Source organism: Arvicola amphibius, chromosome 17 (genome assembly GCF_903992535.2).
Source record: "Arvicola amphibius chromosome 17, mArvAmp1.2, whole genome shotgun sequence".
Lineage (NCBI taxonomy): Eukaryota > Metazoa > Chordata > Mammalia > Rodentia > Cricetidae > Arvicola > Arvicola amphibius.
Genome location: NC_052063.2, coordinates 24049446 through 24069363, shown reverse-complemented (window position 1 = coordinate 24069363; position 19918 = coordinate 24049446). Strand labels below are relative to the sequence as shown.

The window sequence follows — 19918 nt, the reverse complement described above, 5'->3', positions numbered from 1 at the left end:
GTGTTGAGCATGGAAACCTGATAGTGGCCACACCTTCAAAGGGGGATAGCCCACTCCCACCCCCAAGCTACTCCCAGCCAGTTATTCTCAGAAATAAGAATGATTTTTAAAACCCTTTTTCAACTTGTACAGTGCAGGTGTCAGCCTAGTGCTTAAATTGTCTATTTAATATGTCGATGGTTTTGTATCTAGACGGTACTTTTCACCGGGGGAAGGAACCAAATGATTCCCACCGAAATCACAACAGCTCCAGGTTACCTCAGAGAGGCACCCAGATCAAGCCGAAACTTTATTTCAGATGTAAAAGAAATGCTCTTAAATGCTAGTGAATCAGCAAACGGGCGGGTGCAGCGCTGCCGGGTCCAGCCTGCCTGTGCAGGGAGAGGGGTGGACACACAGTGCCACATGCTGGTGGAGTTTCACAGTAGTGAGTGCCGGAAGTCATCTGTGTTTGGTAGTGACGATTCGGTGTGCACGGTGCTTCGTTCTGGGTTTACACCATCACTGAGCATGAACAAGGGCCCCTGCTCCTTGACCATAGCCAAATCCCTTGGGCCCAAAGTTCTTTGCATAGCACCCTACAAAGGAGAGGGAGAGTAGTCGAGAGTTTATTAACAGTTGCTGCCATTGCTTACCACAAATGTTCATACATTTCAAAGCAAACTGTAGACTCTGTCAGAGGTCAGCTTAAGATACAAAGTGTGCTTGTTACAAGCATCCTTGTGTGCACCAAGGGCAGGAATTCCCACAGTAGTTAAGATCAAGCCCAGCTAAGTTATAAGTCTGTTACCTTCACACACTCGCAAGCTTGGTTTAAAGCAGGAAGTTAAAAGACCATTGGGGAGGCTGTGCTGCGGACCAGGCTCAGCCTTGGGAATGCACCACTTAAGCGCTTTACTGTTGGGCCAGATTCCTAGCCCCCGGGGGAGTTACACACAGGAATGGGAGAGTCCAGTCCGCGCCCGTACAGCTCTGCATTGGTGACACTGCCCTCTATCTCTTTTATATCAGATGCCTCATTAACCTAGAAGGTTGTGCGACCCAGGAAGAGCTGAAACAAAGGAATTTTACCTTTACAATAGATTTCACCTTCCTTCTCAGTCAGAGTTGTGGATTCGAGACTCTTCCCACACTTGGCACATCGGAAGCAGTTTTTGTGCCAGGGCTGGAAGAGACAGATGTGTTAGGACATCCAGGAGGCCTGTTTCCTGTGGTCTGATTAACGCAGCAAATGGCTGGGGAACATCAACCCACAAGCAAGTCCCCTGTGCTAGACCTGACCCTCCTGGGCAGCACAAAGGGCTGTTTGCCAGCGAGCAGGCTCTAGCCTTGCTGCAAACCCAGTCTGCTTCTTTGAAGTTGCCGCCTTCCTGACTGAAACCCTAGCGGCTCTAAGGAGCTAAGCTGTATTTTTCCAGGGCAAGATATCTACTGAGTATCCAATGGCCTGGCTCTGATCGCACTGCAGAACCTGTACAGAACCGGGTGGTCACAGCCGGGCCTTTTAAAATAGAAAAATGATGGAAAAGAGTTTCTTTAAACACGACGGTTAAGCACGGCTATCGCGTCCATAAATTAGTGATTCCGGTGAAAATTCAGTTGGAGAAGCTTAATCTTAAACCAGAACACATTGCCTAAGTGTGAAATGGAGACGGGAGTGTGTGTTGGGGGGGGGGGGGTAAGAGTGCAGGAGGTAGGGGTGGGGGGGAGTAGGGGTGGGGTTGGGGTGAGGGGCTTACTGTTACCAGCTAGAAATAGCAGCTTACCTTTCCCGCTCCGATTATCTTCTCGGCAGCATAGACAGAATCCCCACACCTGGAACACTTCTCAGCACCTCCATATTTCTGGGCAAATTTAGAAGTGTTTGGATTTGTTGTAGGCCTGTGCGGCTGAGCACTTGAGGAAATGGAAAAGGAATGAGGCCAGGTTTCCCCAAATGTCCTCCTAAGCTAAGGAGGAGCACCAGTCCCTGGTAGTGTCTGAAGCCTGCGGGGTGCCGCAGCGCAGCGGGCGGAAGGAAGGTATAATAGCCCAGGTGCTCTGCTCGCAGCTGGACGAATTTAGCCTGTGTTGGGATTCCTTGGTCCTAGCAAAAGGCAAGCCCAACCCGGAATTTAAGTATCTTTCCCTGGGGGTGAACAGAATTTACGCGCTGCAATCCCTAGCACTGCCCTTTGTCTAAACAGTTTTTCTCCCCCACAGTTAGTTGTCCACCCCATCATTGCTAGCTTTGTGCTTGGCTGGAGTTAAAAATACCTGCAAACGCACTGGCTGCCTGAAGTCGTTCATAACTGGGAAAGGAAGGCGTAGTTTACAGATTATTTGCTCAGTGTATCTCAGTGAAGTGTAAGTCAGCTATTTTCTTCATGGGAAAGAAATTCTTCTGTCAATCTCCCTGCTACTCTTGTTTTGCTTTTTACATTTCTAGTGGCAGGATGGTGTTTTTGTCACCACTTACAGGTTATGAGGGTAAACCATATTTGGCACGACTGTTTTCCCCAGTCATAAGCAGGCACACTTGAACATGCAAAACATCCTCTTGGCCACAGGGGCCTTTTAGAACCTGAAGTTGTCAGGCTGTCAGGTGTGCTGCAGGGCAGCCCTGCACTGTAATACACTGTTAAAGCATGGACATAGTCAGGTAAAATCTTAATATCAAAATGCTGTTTTTTTCATTAATTTTTCATCTCTCTACCCTCTGTTTTTGAGTCACTTACGAGTTTTCTACATGAATTGTTCCACATATATAGCAATTTTTAATATTGTGTGTGTGTGTGTGTGTGTGTGTGTGCGTGTGATTCAAAGTATGAATCCACAGTATGGTTCTTCAGTTGTACCTAATGGTGTATATTCAAAACATTTCCACAGCCCACTGATACAGTTACTTTTTTAAAAAAAGGTGATCCTTAAAAACTTAGACTAAAAATGGCATCTAACATTTGAAGATTAGAGTCCCAAGAAAAAATTAACAAATAGTCATTGTTTATACAGGCCAGGCGGTGGTGGCACACGCCTTTAATCCCAGGACCCAGGAGGCAGAGGCAGGTGGATCTCTGAGTTCCAGCCAGCCTACGGTTGGTTCCAGGACAGTCAGGGCTACACAGAGAAACTTTGCCCTCCCTCCCCGTAAAGTACTTCACTTAACAAATAAGGGGGGGGGGGGGCTCGGATGCTGTTTACTTGCTGATGGGCTAAAATAGTTAAGTTGTAAACCCGGCCTGAAAACACTGGCTGCCTTAATGATAGTGTTCTCAAGGAGACCCCTGTGAAGTTCTTTAATCTGTGTATTAAAAGGCAAGCCATGGGTGTTGGGTCATTAAGAGAGGCTTCTGGGAAAGGAAGTCCTTAAACCTGGTCCAAAGGAAGAGCAGAACGTGGCCGCCAAGAAGGAAGAGGCAGGGGTGGAGCGGGACTTTGGGCATGCGCAGAGCTTGCTTGCTGCTGGAAAGGAAGAGCAGCTTCTTGTGTCATCGTGCTTTTCTGGTCAGGGAACAAATACTGACTTTGGGGGTCATGGATAGATTTAGTTTTCACTAACGGGGAGGTTTAGAGGTAGCATGTAGTTTGAAAAAAAAAATTGAAAAATTTTTGAACCTTAGGAATCAGGAATGAGCTCAAAAGGCGAGTATAAAAAGCACAGCACATTTTACCAGTGCCTGCAGGAGCTGTAGTGGCGGTTCCTGGCCCATACTGGAGACCTAGTCTACAGTCAGGGAAAGAGGAACAGAAGGAAACAGGAACAGGGACAAGCAATTCCACATGAAATTACCCAGCATGAAATGAAGCAGTAAGTAACTTCACCAGATTAGCACTCCGGTCCTTTGGTACTGGTCCCTCAAATAATCAGGAACAGGAAATTGTTTCAGTTTTTAAGTTAAGGACAGTACCTTCCTGAGGAAAGAGTGACTAAGGACTCCATGGACCGCTTAATTGTATCTCATTAATAACGAGAATTATCTCATTCAGACACTTATTTCATGATGTTTGCTCTGCAGAGTGCTGTGGAATGTTAATTTAAGTCACTCTCCTTGAGACTCACGTTTTCCTGATAAAACCACGGCTAGAAGTCCCTGCGATACGCACTAAGACTTTAAGTACAAGACGGTCACTATCTTGGCGTTAGAATGTCACAGAGTTTACATTAGCGTTCAGTAGAGGTTACAGTACACCTTGCTTGCTCAGGTTAAGCTAAATATGTAGAGACTCCCAGGCTCCTGGCACCCGAGCAATAGCAACTGTTCTACCCACTTTTAAGACAATAGCAAGCTTTCTCTTACCTCTCTGGCTTGATGCCCAGCCTCTCGCCGCGGTCCATGTTGAGCGTGCCAGCGCCCTGGCCATAACCATAGCCTTTTGGGCCATACTTTTTCCCATAGCAGGATTTGCAGTAGATCTCGTCATCGTGGATCGCCACCGTTGTGCTGTCTAGATTTTTCCTGCAAACCACTAAGGTGGGGGGGGGGAGTTAGATTTTAACCACTGTTTAACGATATGTGTGTGCACGTGTGTGTACGTTTAATACAGTGTATATTATATACACATATATGTATATACACACACATATATATACACACACACTCAAACACACACACACACACACATATATATCTTAAAACAGTGGGTGTGGTGTGCCCAAATGACAAAGGCTGTCTCCTTCCTATAGTTTATCCTATGGTTTCCCAAAGGTGATGAGCCAGCCTCTCCAGCAGCCCCGTCACCTACAGATTCAGTAGCCTTTCTCTGTGGTATGTATGATACCTGCTTCACAAGAATGTCAGAATTTCAGCGTCAGAAATCCTGAAGTGACTGCACAGAACCCGCCTGCTGGGAGCAAACCTTCCTCTCAACCTTTAGCACCCATTCTTTCTGCCTTGTCATACCAAATATTTGCGTCATGACCCGATAAAGAACAAGAGTAGTGAGCGCCTCGGAGTTGCCTCTGCAGTCCCTCCTCTCTCCTAAAAGCACATTCCAGATGAAGATTTAAATCCAAAATTCTAGTTTTCATCTCTAGTCTAGAATGAAAAAAAAACCCTCATTCTTCCAGCTTCCCCGGCAGGGACGAGCAGGTCTAAGACTCATCAAGCGGTTTGAAGCGGGCACTTGCTTTCCCTGTCTCAACGGAGAATGCATTCTTTCTCGATGGATGTCTTACCACAAGGCATTTCTACGTACCCCACTTCATAAAACTGCCAGATGTCATCATGCTTTATGCAGACATTAGTTCACTTTCTAAAACTTAAAATCAGCTTGAGAAGGAAGAGAAAAAAAAAAAAAAAAAAAACCTTGTGTGGGAACTCACTGGTGGCATAGTCAGGCAGCTGGAAACCAAAGCTTAGTGGACTAGAGAGGAATTTTACCCCCCTAAAAAGGGGGGGAGGGGAGGGGAGCAGAAGAACAGCTGGCTGGCTGGCTGCTTTGCCAGGGCTTCTGATATCTTAGACTAAGTGTTCTCTAGGTGAGTAAACGGCAGTTACTATGGACTTCAGGCTCAATGCTAAAATGCAGTCGCTTAGAAGATATTAACCTCCAGTCCTCATGCCTTAACACAGCATAAGTTCATACAAAACCTGTTCTCAAAAACATATGTTAGGGCTGGGGATATCGCTCACGGATAGAGCACTTCCCTGGGAAAGTCAAAGTTGAGACGACAAACAGGAAAAACGCCCATGCATGTTAACGTTACCCCAGCACAGGTTTAAAACCATGATGTGCTGTTGTTGGCCTCTCCCCACCTCAGCCCTCCTCTCTGCAGGGAATCCTCTGCGGGTGACCCTGAACTACCCTGGAAGGTCTCCGTCATCTGAGTATTAGGAAAGAGTAAAGCTGGCCAGCGAAAAACCTGACAGACAGCAACTAAACACTGATTTTGTTATCGGGGCTTAACCTAAAAGAAAATGAGACCAGTTTCTAAAAGTCTTTGCATTTTAGATTTCCAACATTTTGCTTAGTTTCGTGCCTGTTGAAATACAGGTTCCCTTTAAAAGAAGTCACAGAATGGCCTCAGAAAAGAAACAGTTCAACTAAATCTGAGGAACAGCCATTATGAAGTCACAAAAAATAGGCATGTGTAATCATTCTCCTTTTTGCAAGCACAGTTGTTAGGTTTTTTTTGTTTTTTGTTTTTTTTTTTTTTTTCTGGGAAGCAGTCATGCTGTGTATATATTGGTCCAGACAGATTGAATGCTGGCATCCATGGAAGTGAGACAAGCCACATTCGAAAGCTTTTCCCTAAAGTATAAATCTTAATTAGTGTAAGCAGCTTTTGGAGGCATGGTCTCAATGTTTCCTTGGAACTTGCTATGTAGACCAGCCTGGCCTCAAACCCAGATCTGCCCATGTCTGCCTCCTGACTGCTGGGTTTAAAAGTCTGTGCTACCACACCTGGACCAGTATAGATTCATGCTTAAGATGTGGACTGTGTATGTTAAACTGTGTTTACCATACAGTACCCTCCACGGGGTAACGCTGTAAACAAGGCAGGTCTCTGCACACATGAAATTCTTCATTAAGGAAACTCCCATCATTTGACTCACGGGGAGGAGGCTTTCTCAAGCCTGCTTGGAAGCGGGCTTCTCTCTTCCTGATTCTCTTATTATGGGGTGTTTACTCTTCAGAACACACAGATATATGTTGTTGTGCATCATACTTCCTACCACGCACATAACAATGATAATTCCCATCATGCCCAAAGGGACACTTGGTGACCTACACTCTTCTCCCAAATGAAGGGTACCAATAACCACAAGTAACTAACAATACCATAGAAGGTCACATGTGGGCTTCCGTAGAAACAGCTCGTAGCCTCTGGTGTGCTAAGAACATGTCAGAGAGGAACCCAGCCAGGAAGAGAAATGGAGAAAGATCAGCTTACTTATCAAAACCGAGCAAAACACACAGGGTGTGCCAGAAACTTCGGTAGCTGCCAGACTGCCCAGTTGCCACCAGGCCCTCACTGAAGCAGGGACACAGGTAAACAACTGCAATGGCCAAATGGCCAGAAGAGAGGGCGGGGCACTCAGTGTCCTAAGACTAAAGAAACGTAAAAACCACTTGCCACTCGAAAGTATTACTCTTAGCTAGGGTTATTTCCCTGCCAAAGGCAAACTGGAGCTTTTTAGACCCGGCCTTTGTAAAGAGGAAGGGGACCATACTCACTGCACAGAAAGCAGCAGCGGTGGAAGCTCCGCCCATCACACTGAACTTCCTCGGCGTGGTATACGGTCCTCGCGCAGGCGCCGCACTTATTTCCACCGCCCCAGACAGGCATTCTGCAGAACAAAGGATGCGTTAGGACGCCCCGCGCTTGTCTTACAAGTTCCCTACGGGCTGTTTAAGTCAGGTGACCGCGTAGATCGTGCTCCTTCATGAGCCGCGTATTTCAAAGGCCCGCGTCCTTCCAGCAGAGCCCCATCTCTCCCAAATTATAGCTCTCATTAGGACACGGGCCCAGGCAGCCTCTCTTTTCTAGGAGACAAAGAACTTGCATTCAGTGGAAGAGTCAGGTCATCAAAGTAGAACGCAGAATAAGCCGCAAGAATCCACAGGAATTAACCCGGGGGAGGAGAGGCAGACACTGCCCCTCCCACGCCCACTTCTTAATGAACCCTTTAAAAACTCAGCAGGAAATCTTAAAGTAGAGTCATGTGCTACATACACGTTTAGTTCAGTGTAAAGACATTAAGTTCTTTACATGTAAAATACGTAAGCGATGAACATGCTTCTTTGCGCCTGCTAGCGTTCATCCAATGGCAGCTCGCATGGCCGACTGTGGCCCCCCGCAGAAGGCTGCCAAGGAAGATGTGGTGCGCTTCACTGACCCCAAAGTCCCCTAGTCCAGCCAACAGTTGGTTTTCCCACCCTGGCAGGTTTGTCAGGCCGACAGAAAATGCTACCAAGTCCCTCCCTCAGCAGGGGCTGTATGTGGGGACCATCTACGAACATGCTCTGATGTGATGGGAAATAGGTTAAGCCCGGACTGCCTATGAATTACGGGCAACATCTCTAATCCCCCTTTAACAAAGTGGCCTCCTGGGACAGTGCTAATGGCCTGACTTCTGAATGCCAGCATTCTCAGCTGTCTGAGCCAGTGCACCAAGTCAGACTGCTGTCTACCAGTGCACTGAAACAATCCCTTTCCCAACCCCACCCCCACCCTTTTCTTGGCTGTCCCTTCTGTGAAAGGTATTTAGAGCCCTTTGCCTGCTGCTGAGTTTCTGGGTGTGTTGCTTCCCTCTCTAGGAAATGGCTGGTTACAAAAGCTGACATTTCCTTACAAATATAAACCTAATTAGAACACACGGAAGCCCTGATCAGCGGGGGAGGTGGGGAGCTTCCATCTTTAACATTGAAAGAGGATGAATTCCCATAGCACCATTAAGGTGATTCCAGAACTCTCTACGGTTTCCCAATGAGACCTCTATTAAGTATTCATACAATTCACCATTGCAGTGGGTACCCTGTCCCACTTCTGGAAGTACCACCCGAAACTTCGATCTAGAGTAGCATAGAAAGAACATCCCTCTTCACTGACAGACGTTAGAAGTGACGGGTTCAAGCCAAAAATTCAGGCGAGCTTTTAGAAACGTGATTATATGGTTAGAGTGCCATTGGTGCCCACCAGACTCCTGGAATTTCTGGGTGGCAGCTTTAGGGGCTGGTTCCTTGTAGTAGGCTTCTGGGAATTCCACTATTCCACACACAGAGGGAAGAGATTTGTTCTCCCAACAGACGGCTGTTAGACAACACTTCTCTATACGAACACACCTGTTTACTCTACCACGTTTCTGCCACACATGGGACAGCGCGTCACTCTGTGGTAACCAGAGCAGACCTAGACTTCACAGCCAGGAGTGTCAGCCGAAACAAAGTTCCTTGATAATGTAATCCAGCTTCGGGTATGTGATACCAAAGGAAAATAGACCAAGACAGAGATTGACTGTTCTGCCACGATGACCAGGAGTGTGTGCAGGCCATGTACTCATCTTGAGAATGTCAGTGCTCTTGGTTTAGAAACACCCACTCCTGGTACACCCTAACAGGCCACCAACCGGGCCAAGAGGCAAACAGATCCAGCAACGGACAGACGCGTACGTCTTTGGCAACAGCGAGAAAGGATGAGCCCCAGACCCCAAGGCAGGAGAAAAGGGCTTACGTGCGTGCTGAGCTAGACAAATACCGGCTCTGGCCAACCAGAATGTATCTGGACTTTCTCAAAACAGTGACAAGTGCAGTGTCTGCTAAGAAACAATCCGGACACCCTAGCGTCTTTGTTTGGTCTAGTGTCTCCTATAGGAGTCTGGGATCATGCCAGAGTCATTCGCTGAGGCAGACAGGTCACGTCAGTAGGATTCCTGTGTAGAGCGTCATCACACACAGCCTGAGTGCCTCACTTCCGTGGCCTTGGCTCTGCTGGTCTTAGCCTATTTGGGGCTGCTGTAACAGATTCGGCCGAGTTCTGAAGACGGGAAGGTTTAAGACCAAGACGCCAGCCGGCTTGGCGGCGTCTGCTGTGGGACCCTGGTCTCTGTTTCTAAGACGGTGTCTTCAATACGGAGACACTATCCTTGCATGGCAGAAGAGCAAGAAAGGAAACCCAATCCCGGAACCTTTTTATAGTGGCATTAATCCATTTAGTCCTTGGTTTTCCTGCTGGGCCCTGCCTCCCAACACTGTCGCAGAGGGGGTTGGATTACAACACGCATTCTGGACCAAAGCGACCACTCACACCATGGCAACCCTCAACCAGGTATGAACACCAAACCTCTTGCCAGGCCAGTTCAGTCAGAGGGGAACCCAGAACCGTGCTTTAAAATGGGGTTGCTGGCTATTGTAAACGAAGAGCCTAAGGAGCCAATAGAGAGGAAGAGAGACATGCGTAGTCTCTGAACCCCTGATCTGGCTGTACTCCAACTTCTCCTGAGCGCCTCACTTATATGAGCCGCTAAATTTGATTTTCAAACCGTGTGAAATCAGAGCCAGTTCTTTGAAGTGAGCAAAACTAACACTCCTCCACACAAAAACAGGACCGACATCACTGGCTACCACTAAGTCCTAGGTATCGATTTGCAAAAAACCAAAACAACAACAAAACAAATGCTACTTCCGCCCAGACAGGAATAAAAGCATTCCACGGGTCTACATCTGTTAAGGGCTTGCTGTGAAGCCATCCACTCGGCCTTTCCTCTTGGTGGTGCCTCGTCCTTCACTGTTTCAACCCTGATTGAGACTTAAGCCTGACTATAAACCCAACACACAAAATAGGAGCGAGCTCCAACAGCCTACATTGGCTCGCCTCTCAAGTACCACCAGTGACACTGAGAATTCTTGTCTGAAAGGTTACCCACTTGGGTTCTACAATGATTGCGGATGCCTCTGGTTTTCTCGTGAGTCCTAAGGAGAACAGGGCCCAGTTCAGGGTAGAGGTGATTGCTTGGCTGTTGAAGCACTCCTACAATCAAGGTGTGTCCCTTATATTAAACAGGCACAATTCCGTCTCAACCGGCTAGCCAGCTTTCTTTGATTCTGTTATCTATCTTTGGAGCAGTCTCAATGAGGAAACAGAGCTCCAGCAAGACCAAAGTCAGATTAAGTTGTCCTTGAATAACATTCAGACATATTAAAAAAAAAAAAGAAAGAAACCCAACTGAACACTTATGTTGTTCTTTTTCTCCAGTGAAAAGCAGTCTGGATTTAGTTGTCTTAAGGAGTTACTATGCCCCTTTCTCTATGTGGTAACGGGGACTTTAAATTCATGGCTAAGTCCATCCTCCTTCCCCTGTGCAGCCAAATGCGACTATGTCTAATACCCAGGCCTTATAATTTGTTCCTGTGCCCCTAGAGTTCCCACTTCTGCCTCATCTTGGTCTTGTCCCGCTGGCCACCAGTTCATACGGCTGGGTCTAACATTAAAGTCTCACCCATCTTACGGGCTTCCGTAAGGAGTTTAGAAGAATATTTTCTCTAGTGTACGCAGAAGCATCACCAGGAAGCCTCAGTGGGATTTCTGTACTCAGTTTCAGGACTGCGGATGGGCAGCAGAGTCAGCCGCGCTTCCTGCCCTGTGACCCTGTTTTGTATGCTTGTCTTATAAACTGGAAAGGGTACTTTTCTCACGACCAAGACACTGCCAAGGTAAAGTCCGAAATCAGTAAGAAAACCCTGGAAGCAACCTCCCAACATCATAGAGGGACAACCACACAGTTGAGGAAGCCCTTAGCTGGACCTGAATCTGGCAGGAGAACCTTCGATAACCTTCCATGTCTGTCACTCCTGGCGTCACCGCGCCTATTTTTAAGAAACGCAAGGCTTCATTTTTCCTCTGAGCCTTTGGCTGCGCTTCTCTACAATAGCTGCCATTAATCACAGCAGGCTGGGTCTGTGCTGAGCAATCTGGGCTGCGTGCCTTTCCCCGATCCTGTGGGCTCATTTACAGAATGTCGAGAGCGCAAATGAAATCCCTCTTCCCATACGTCTTGCATCGCAGGCCAAACACCGGCCTTTTAGGCTTGGCGTCTTCTTCTTGGGTTCTCACTTAACTTCCAAGATGAGAATTTACCCATTGCATTAGACTGAAATGCGCAGGTGAAACCTTCCCTTCCTGTTTCTCCTCGGTCTAAAGCACCAATCCAAATCCGAGAGATTTACCCTTCTGAGCCGTGTCCGGAGGCTAAGTCTGACTCACCTGGAGTGAAGTTGCCCTTCTCTAGGTAACTACTGAAACCTCCAAAGTGACCACATGGGTCAAGTCATTCATAATGTTTTGGTGGGATTTTTTTAGACCTATTTTTACTTCATATATTTGGGCGTTTTGCCTGCACAGATGTCTAAGCAGCACATGGATGCAATGCCTGTGGTTGCCAGAAGAGGGCAACAGATCCCTGAAGCTGGAATTAGAGCTGGTTTGGGGCCATCTTGTGGGTCCTGGGAACCAAATCTCAAGTGTTCTTCACCAATGAGCCATCTGCCCCGTGGGTCAAGGCATCCTTACACTGCTGGCTCTGTAGTTGGCACCCAAGAGCCGAACCTGTGTAAGTGGACGTGTCCCCCATTTGGGAGTTTGTAAGTCACCTTATTTAACACTAACGTCTTGGCGTGGCACTGTGCATAAATCCAGATTTTAAATGCTTCCACACAAAACACTTTGCTGTTACCCTAGAAACCTGGCTACTGTCTACTCTCTCAAAGGGGGAATTTTTCACAAACCAGCCTCATCCTGAGCCCCATTTGGGGAAAGAGGGGCTCGTTAAATGATATCAATTAGTGCTATTGCCCTAGTACAACGGCTGTTGGCAAAGCTTATATTTGAAAGCTGTTGTGAAACAGAAATTAGACTTCACCGTGTCCCAGTCTTAAGACTTCTTTCTGCAGCTGCTCCAGCTAGTAAACACAGCGGAGCCAAGAATGGCTCCTTGGTGTCTTGGTAACCTGCTACCCGTTCCATCTGGCTCCTTCTAAGAAAGCCAAATCTTCACCCTGGCCCTCCAACACTGAACCCTGACTGAGTAACCATGAAGTGAGAACCCGAGCATCTGCCATTGCCCTCCTGAGAAACGGAGGCAGCAGTACCTTCTTTCCAGGGCTCCGAGAATTTGGTAGGACAAGATTTGCATGGTGGACACCCAAATGACGGTGTCTGGCTTCATTTCACAATATTCACTTTCGTGTGTGTTACTGGGAACTGAACCCCCGGCTTCCTCATGCTAGGCTCACGCTGTACTGCTGCTGACTTGTATTCCCCAACCTAATACTCACTTTTTTTTTTTTTACAAGTTTTAAGACACCAAGTGGTTTCAGCTGGCTGGGAACCTGCTCTTAGTTCGGGAAGGCCTTCAACCGTGGTCCTCCTGACACAGCCTCTCAAGAAGCTGGGATGTCGGGCCTAGGCCACCAGGCCAGGAGGAGTGTGTAAACTGCACCACAAATACTCATCTGTCCATTCTCTCTTTATCCTCCTAACCCTTGCCTATGAGGGCGCTTGACCTCCCCACCTCACCCAGCTCACGTCTCAATTCATTTCTATATGGTGGTTCCTCTGGGGAAGAGACGGCTTCTAAGCGTGCTATTATTTGCTCTTTAGGAAACACTCAATCTAAATATAATTCCACAGCTACATCCTGGGGGCCGAAGGTGGACCTCACGGAGCACCTGTGTCACAGGCATGAGGACGTCAACTCTGGGCAGAGCACCAAACCAAACCAGACCAAGGCGTTATTAAGCCATTATACTATCTGTTGGTTTAGGAGCTGGAAATAAAGAGTTAGGAGGTGGAGGGATGGCTCACTGAGCAAAGAATCGGCTGCGCAGGCATGAGGAAGGACCCGAGTTCAGGTCTCCAGCACCCACATAAAAAGGTGGTGGTGCCATCCCAAAGTTAGGGGTGGAAGGATATAGGCTCTCAGGGACTTCCTAGCCAGTCAGTCCATCTTTAAAAAAAAAAAAAAAAGGAGAGCTCCATGCCTGGGGTGAGTGACCTTGTCTCAAAAATATATAAAATAGACAGCAATAAAGACACTATTGACCATAGGCAAACACCCCCCCCCCACACACACACACACAATTATATGGGAGAGTCTGTTTCTTAGAGACTTGTTCTTTGGTGGCAAAGACTTGTACACAGGCTGGAGAAGTGACTCAGTGGTTATAAGCACTCTTCCAAAGGACCTGGGTTCAGTTCCTAGCACCCAAATGAGAGCTCACAACCTTTTATAACTCCACTTCCGGGGATCCAGCACCTTCTTCCGGACTCTTTGGGAACCAGGCACACCTGTGGTATACATACATACACACAAGAAGAATATCCATATACATGATTTTTATCCATATACATGATTTTTAAAAGTATGTAAACAGGGCTGGTGGCACAGCACAGTCTGTGGCACAAGCTCCCGGGGAAGGACACAAACGCTGGCCACAGCGGCATGTGCATGCAGCCTCAGCCCTGTGGAGACAGAGACGTGCAGATCTCTAGAACTCACTGGCTGCCATCACAGCTGAATTTAGGAGCTCCAGGATCAGTGCGAGACCTTACCACAGACAAATAAATAATAAATAAAGCAGACAGTGATTAAGGAAGACAGCCAACAATCCTGCTGGCCTCCTCTTATACGTGCTCACACATGTGCATGCCCACACAAACATGTTTACAACACACACATGCACACACACATGTAAACTATATAAACAGATTTTTAGCATGATCTTAATTTTACTGAGCTGGTAAATCAGTCTTATCTTGCATATCCATTGACAGAGGATTCTCTGAGGAAGATTAAGTTCAGCCCAGGTTGTGCAGTAAAGGTTACTGTAACAATGTCTGTCATGGAAACTGAAGTACACACGACCTCAAGACCTCTTATTGACATTCCCGGTACAAGGCAATGAATGTGGAAGTTAAGATTTGAAATACTTAGGTCTGAGAGCTAGCTGCCACCTCTGTGGCCCTAGCAACGTCCTTAACCGCTGAGCTGCGACTTCCTGAACCGTAATTTGGAAACAGGAGGATTTAATGGGGCATGTGTAAAAGGCCTGGAAAAGCATCAGCAACTCCACTCAGGCCTCCTTTTCCTCAGAAACACTACTGGGCCTGGATATGGCACCAAGTTCAACTGTGCGTGACTGCTGAGGTCACTGAGCTCCAAAGTAGCAAAGCAGACTCAGGTTTTGAAGCGATCCCTGAAACAACCCCACTTTTTATTTTGTTTATCCTTTTTTTCCCCCACAAGAACATTAAAGGTTGAGATCATTCGAACCACTGAGAGTTCTCGTCTTTGAGTTCCCATATTATACACACAGGAATCTAGTCCTGTCCACCCAGAATTCACCCATTCAGTGACGTCAATGCACACTCAAACTGTGACTTTCCAAGTCTAATCTCACCTTGGAAAGAAACCTCTCTTCACCTGAATAAACTTAGCCTCTCCATTTTTAAATAATGTCCACACTGCCACAATCCCTTCAACGGGAGTACAACAAAATGCTCGACACGGATGTGAACAGTGCTTGCCCAGTCACGTGCTACGGTTAAATGCAGCTACACTGTAAACTTGGTAATCTCTGGTCCCAACATATGCCAGAGCAATCCGCGGTCAGGGAGTATAACCAGATACTCCACGACTCAAACAATTCACCATCTTCATGATCTTTACATGGAGCGAGACCTTGATTTACATGCCGAGATTCCTGTTTATTTGGCAAATGATTAAAGGTTGATTATAGCCTATCTGCTAGTTCTCTTATTTCAAAAATGAAAAATCATGTTCATATCATAAAGCAGTTCTGAAACTAAACAATATATGCAAATCCTTACTATAGTGTCTGCTACATAGCAGGTAGAAGTACTTACAAAATTACGAAGGCTCCTGTAATATTTACCATATTCATTTATGGTAAGTAGACTATTAATTTAATCCTCACAACTGAAGTAGGCTTTACCATGATTCCCATTTTATAGATGGAAACCCTGACAGATGTTAACTATGAATTCACTATGAAAGCAAAGTTACCAGTTTGACTTAGAACAAAACCAACAAAACTCACTGCCAGCCACAAAGAAACAGTGGCACTGTCATCTACGGCTATGGCAAAGATTCTTAGTGTTTGCTATCATGGATTTGATTCTCTCTTCATTTTTCCCTAGTGAAGCCACTAGGAAGCCTTCCCTACAGTTAACTGTCACGTCCCTTCACCTGCATGTATCATAATCTGCCTGATCTTCAATTATTAATCCAAAGCAATTAGTACTGTTGGCACAGGATCAAAAAATGTGAGTAATTCACACACAACACACTACGGTTTGTTCTTCCTCTACGGCTTACGGCAATAAAATTTAACAATCAGAAATTGTGCCTTGCTTCCCTAGAATGCGAATGAGAAACTCTCCTCTAGAACTTGATTTTTAATGTAAGAAATACAACTCCTCTAAATCTGGAGACTGATTAACTCAGTCCTACACACTGTATCTTATAAATTTAAAACGTTTTGGACCAGGCACTGTATTTAGTACATACCTGCCAACCCAGCTAGTTGGGAGACTCTGGGAGGACGATTTAAGTTCAAGGCCAGCCTTGGAAACTTTGCAAAACCATGTCTCAAAATGAAAAATAAAAAGGGCTGATTATAGCCCCATTCAGAGACCTTGCTTAGTATTCACAAGGTCCTGGGTTCGACCCCCAGGACCACAAACAACACAAAACAAAGAGGCACACATTTGGAGAAGAGTCCAGATACTTCACATGACTGAAAAAAGGCCCATGACACAAAAACAGAATCCCCAGGAAGTCAAGGCACAGTGAGGATGCCTGGTGACCCAACCAACAGAACCCAAGAAGTGGCAAACAAATGTCAGTTCAGGCAGGGATGGAGCCTTGAGGAAACTTCTGGAGGTCTGCAGGGGGGAAGGACTGGGAGATGCGGTTCAGGTGGAAGCTCTCTCTCGACTTCCACCAAGAAACATTTCATTTCAAGTTTCAGAAAAGTGCAGAGTGTGATCTAAAGGCATGAGGAATCCAACACACACACACCTGGGGATGCACATTGGATTTACACACACACACACACACACACACACACACACACACAACACACACACACACACCTGAAGCTGCACATTGAATTTACACACACACACACACACACACACACACACAGAGACACACCTGGAGCACACAGATGCACACACGCACATACACACACCCCTGGGCTGCACCTGGGATTTACACATCACACACACACACACCACCCTTCTCACCTCCCACCCTTTCACTACTGCACCCCACCCCTAGCAAGTATGTTATTACACCCATTTCATAAGAGGAAGTAACTGAGCCCAGACAGTCAGTTAATTTGTTAAGGGCACCAAACCATTCCCGACTTCGTTTCTACCCTCCCCATGCTGTTTCCTCTCCCTTAGAGGGCTACCTCTCTTTATTTCATATGATTCTTCTAATTAGTACCAGAACAAACATTACGGAGTTGAGTTCTCCACAGTGATTTATTGGCAGGGTTATTATGCCTGGACCTAGCATCCCATTTTCTGCTGTGCCCCTCCTCTGTATCAACATTTAGGCTATCTTTTGACAAAAATACAATTTTCCTCAAGCCCACAATGGTGCAGTTTCACCAGGACAGTCCTCCAACCGGTACTGCTTTGAGTGTGGTCTTTAGCACACTCCCTACCCGCCAAAGTTTTGAAAACACTGGGAGGGATCTGCTAACAATTTATGGCAAGAACTTTGAACAAAATCTGTTAACGAATACCTATTGGTGTCCCACACCTGCACCTCATTTTCTCCTTCCTTCTTTATTCAGTTAACTAGCGTGCTCCAACCATATTCAAGATAACTAAATAAACAGTGCTCCAAATGTATATCCCAAGGACTCCTGGGATATGCCCTTCTATGGCTACCTGGCTATAAAAAGAATACAGGAGACAGAAAGTCTTGAGAAGCAGTGATGGAATTATCAGGAACAACTGCAAGAGAATGAATGGTAGAGAATAGGAATACAAACATCACTGGGATGCAGTTTTGAGATTCTGTGACTCTTTTGAAATCTACCTTTTAACTTTCTTGACTTTTCTTAACTTTTCTGGGTACAAGTATTGTGCACCTTGTTTTTGTCCTTTTTGAATTCTTGATGTTTATGTAAGCAGAGACTTAACACAGATTAGGAAAGTCGAAAGTCGATAACTAAACTATTTTTGGTGCCCAAGTTAAAAAATTGCTACAACCCGTAAGTTTTGCTTTCTGTATTAAAAAAGGCATTCATAAAGTAGAAAAATGTTCGTGGTTTGCAGTCCAAACAAAACAGGTCAAACTTTTGAGCAATCACGTAAACAAATGCAGTTCAACGTCCTGGCTTCCAAGGAGGCAGAAGTTTCGAGAGCATTCCCCTCCATCCCAGGAATGCCTGCACCAGAACTGAGCTCTGAACCCAGGTTGTGACTTCTAGGACCGGCTGCAGCATTTCTTAACCAAACAGTTTTGCATTCCCGCTTGTCCCCGAAAGGTAGAAAGTACCAGGGAAAGCTAGGAATGATCAACTGGAATTTCACTATGGTTTCTTCTACATTTAAGATTCCGTGACGGTGGGCAGAGACCACCGAACAAAGGCGATGGCCAGGAGCTCCGTTATGCCGCAGGGGAAGAACTGGAGTTTGGGGATCTGGGGAGGCGCCTACCACCCCAGAGCACCCACCTAGTTTCCGAAAAAGTCGGCTGGGCTGGTCATCCACATACTCCGGGTATAGGAGACGCGACCGGAGTTTCTAACCCCTCCCACCCAAAGGCAGGGGATAATTGCCCGGGGAGGGAGACTGAGGCTTCCAAATGAAGGATGGGCGGCCACGAGAAACTCCCCAGCAAGCCTCTACCCCAGAGAACAGGATCGGAAATTAAAGGTCACGGGAGGATGATTTACCTGCCCCAAGGACACGAGGTACCAGGGCAGGAATGGCCATAGCACACAGCAGGCGTGCTAGAGTACCCCGCAATGGGACAGAAGTAGGAGGATGGGTGGGAGCACCAACAGAAAAAGGGGTGGAGATGACAGGGACTGCTCTCAGGGCGGCGGGCTGCCTAGGACTCACCCGAGTGGGAGGCGGGAGCACGCGGCGGGCGGAGCTAGCGAGGAGAGGACAGAGAGGAAACTCTGGAGCGGACACAAAAACCAGCCGGGGTCCGCGCGCCCGCCTTTAAAGACTCCCAGAGGGGTGTGGTCTCTCCCCGTCCCGCCCACCTCCCGCCACGCCCCGCGGCTTCTCGGCGGGCCTCCGCCCCGGCGCGCAGAGCTAGGTTAAGGCAGCGGGTTCCGAGCCCTGGCCGAGAGACAAAAGACCGGAATCCCGCCTCTTCCTGCGGCTTCCCGCGCACCGGCGTCTCCTCCCCTCTGCGCCCCATCCCTTGTCGTTCCTACCCTCCGCGTTAGGGACTTCCTGAGCACTCAGAACCGGCCCGGAGCCACCGAGATCGGTGTCGCCCCACGGGGTTCCCGCCACCCTAGTCTAGGTGGACACCCGGGATGCAGGACCCCCCCGGTGCAGGATAGTCTCTGGTCGGAGCTCCAGCTTCTGGAACCCACAGCTTTCCTGTCGCGAAAGAGCAACATTCCTCATCTAGACTAAACAAATGACGTTATGAAAACACCTCATCCCCCAAGTGTTTTTGCTTTCCCCACCACTCGTGGCTGAGGGGGAAGAAACCCACAACCCACGCAGAAACCCTGGCGCCACACGGCTTCGGGTTTCGGTTTGCCATTGTCAGAAAAGCCCAAGGAGGTCGCTGCCAGCGATGACAGCAGAAAGAACCTAAAACCTCGTTTTGAGAATGACTGACGTATTGTTTTAGACAGAAAGGTAAATAAGCCATCTCTATCTGGGTTGCATTCTAGGACTTTTGGTGATCCGGTTCTCTGCCGCCAGTAGTGGATTGGCCTAAGAATTTGAAGAATGGTGCCCCTTTAGTCAATGACCAAAACTACTCCCTCCTGTCATAAATCAATCACCCCTTCCATCCAGGCGCGACGCCGCGCCATTAACAGGGTAGTTCTTTAGTGGGGGTTAAGGGGGCATTGTAGGATGCCTTTACCTGTTAGGTGGCAGTAGATGCCAGTACCTTCACCTTGATTCAATTGGGGGGAAAAAGTCCCGCTTACATTGCCAAAGGCCCTGTTTGGGAGAGGGCAGGGTTGAGGAACGCCCCTCTGGGGTGTATGTCTGTGTAACAAAGTGCAGACCTGGCTTATGATACTGTAGATGCCGTGTGCTGGGCCCGACCCAGAATCAACTCACCATTTCAGCCAGATTCTCTGTCCACCAAGTGCTGCACAAAAACACGGCAAGTAGTGATTGACATCTCTCGAGACTGCAGCAGGAGTTTGAAAAGTATGGGCGCCTGCAGTGAGCTTTCTAAATACGGCAGTT

General features: G+C 47.3%; 1 protein-coding gene across 1 annotated transcript; it reads right to left on the bottom strand.

The window, feature by feature from the left end:
- Positions 1-238: 238 nt before the first annotated feature.
- Csrp2 (cysteine and glycine rich protein 2) lies at positions 239-18669 on the bottom strand. Its single transcript, XM_038314852.1, has 6 exons — positions 18587-18669; positions 7159-7271; positions 4278-4446; positions 1767-1896; positions 1072-1165; positions 239-578 (listed from the first exon to the last, which is right to left on the bottom strand). Exons 2-6 carry the CDS (start codon positions 7268-7270, stop codon positions 502-504), a joined length of 582 nt encoding a protein of 193 aa, XP_038170780.1. The 5' UTR covers position 7271; positions 18587-18669; the 3' UTR covers positions 239-501.
- Positions 18670-19918: the final 1249 nt, after the last annotated feature.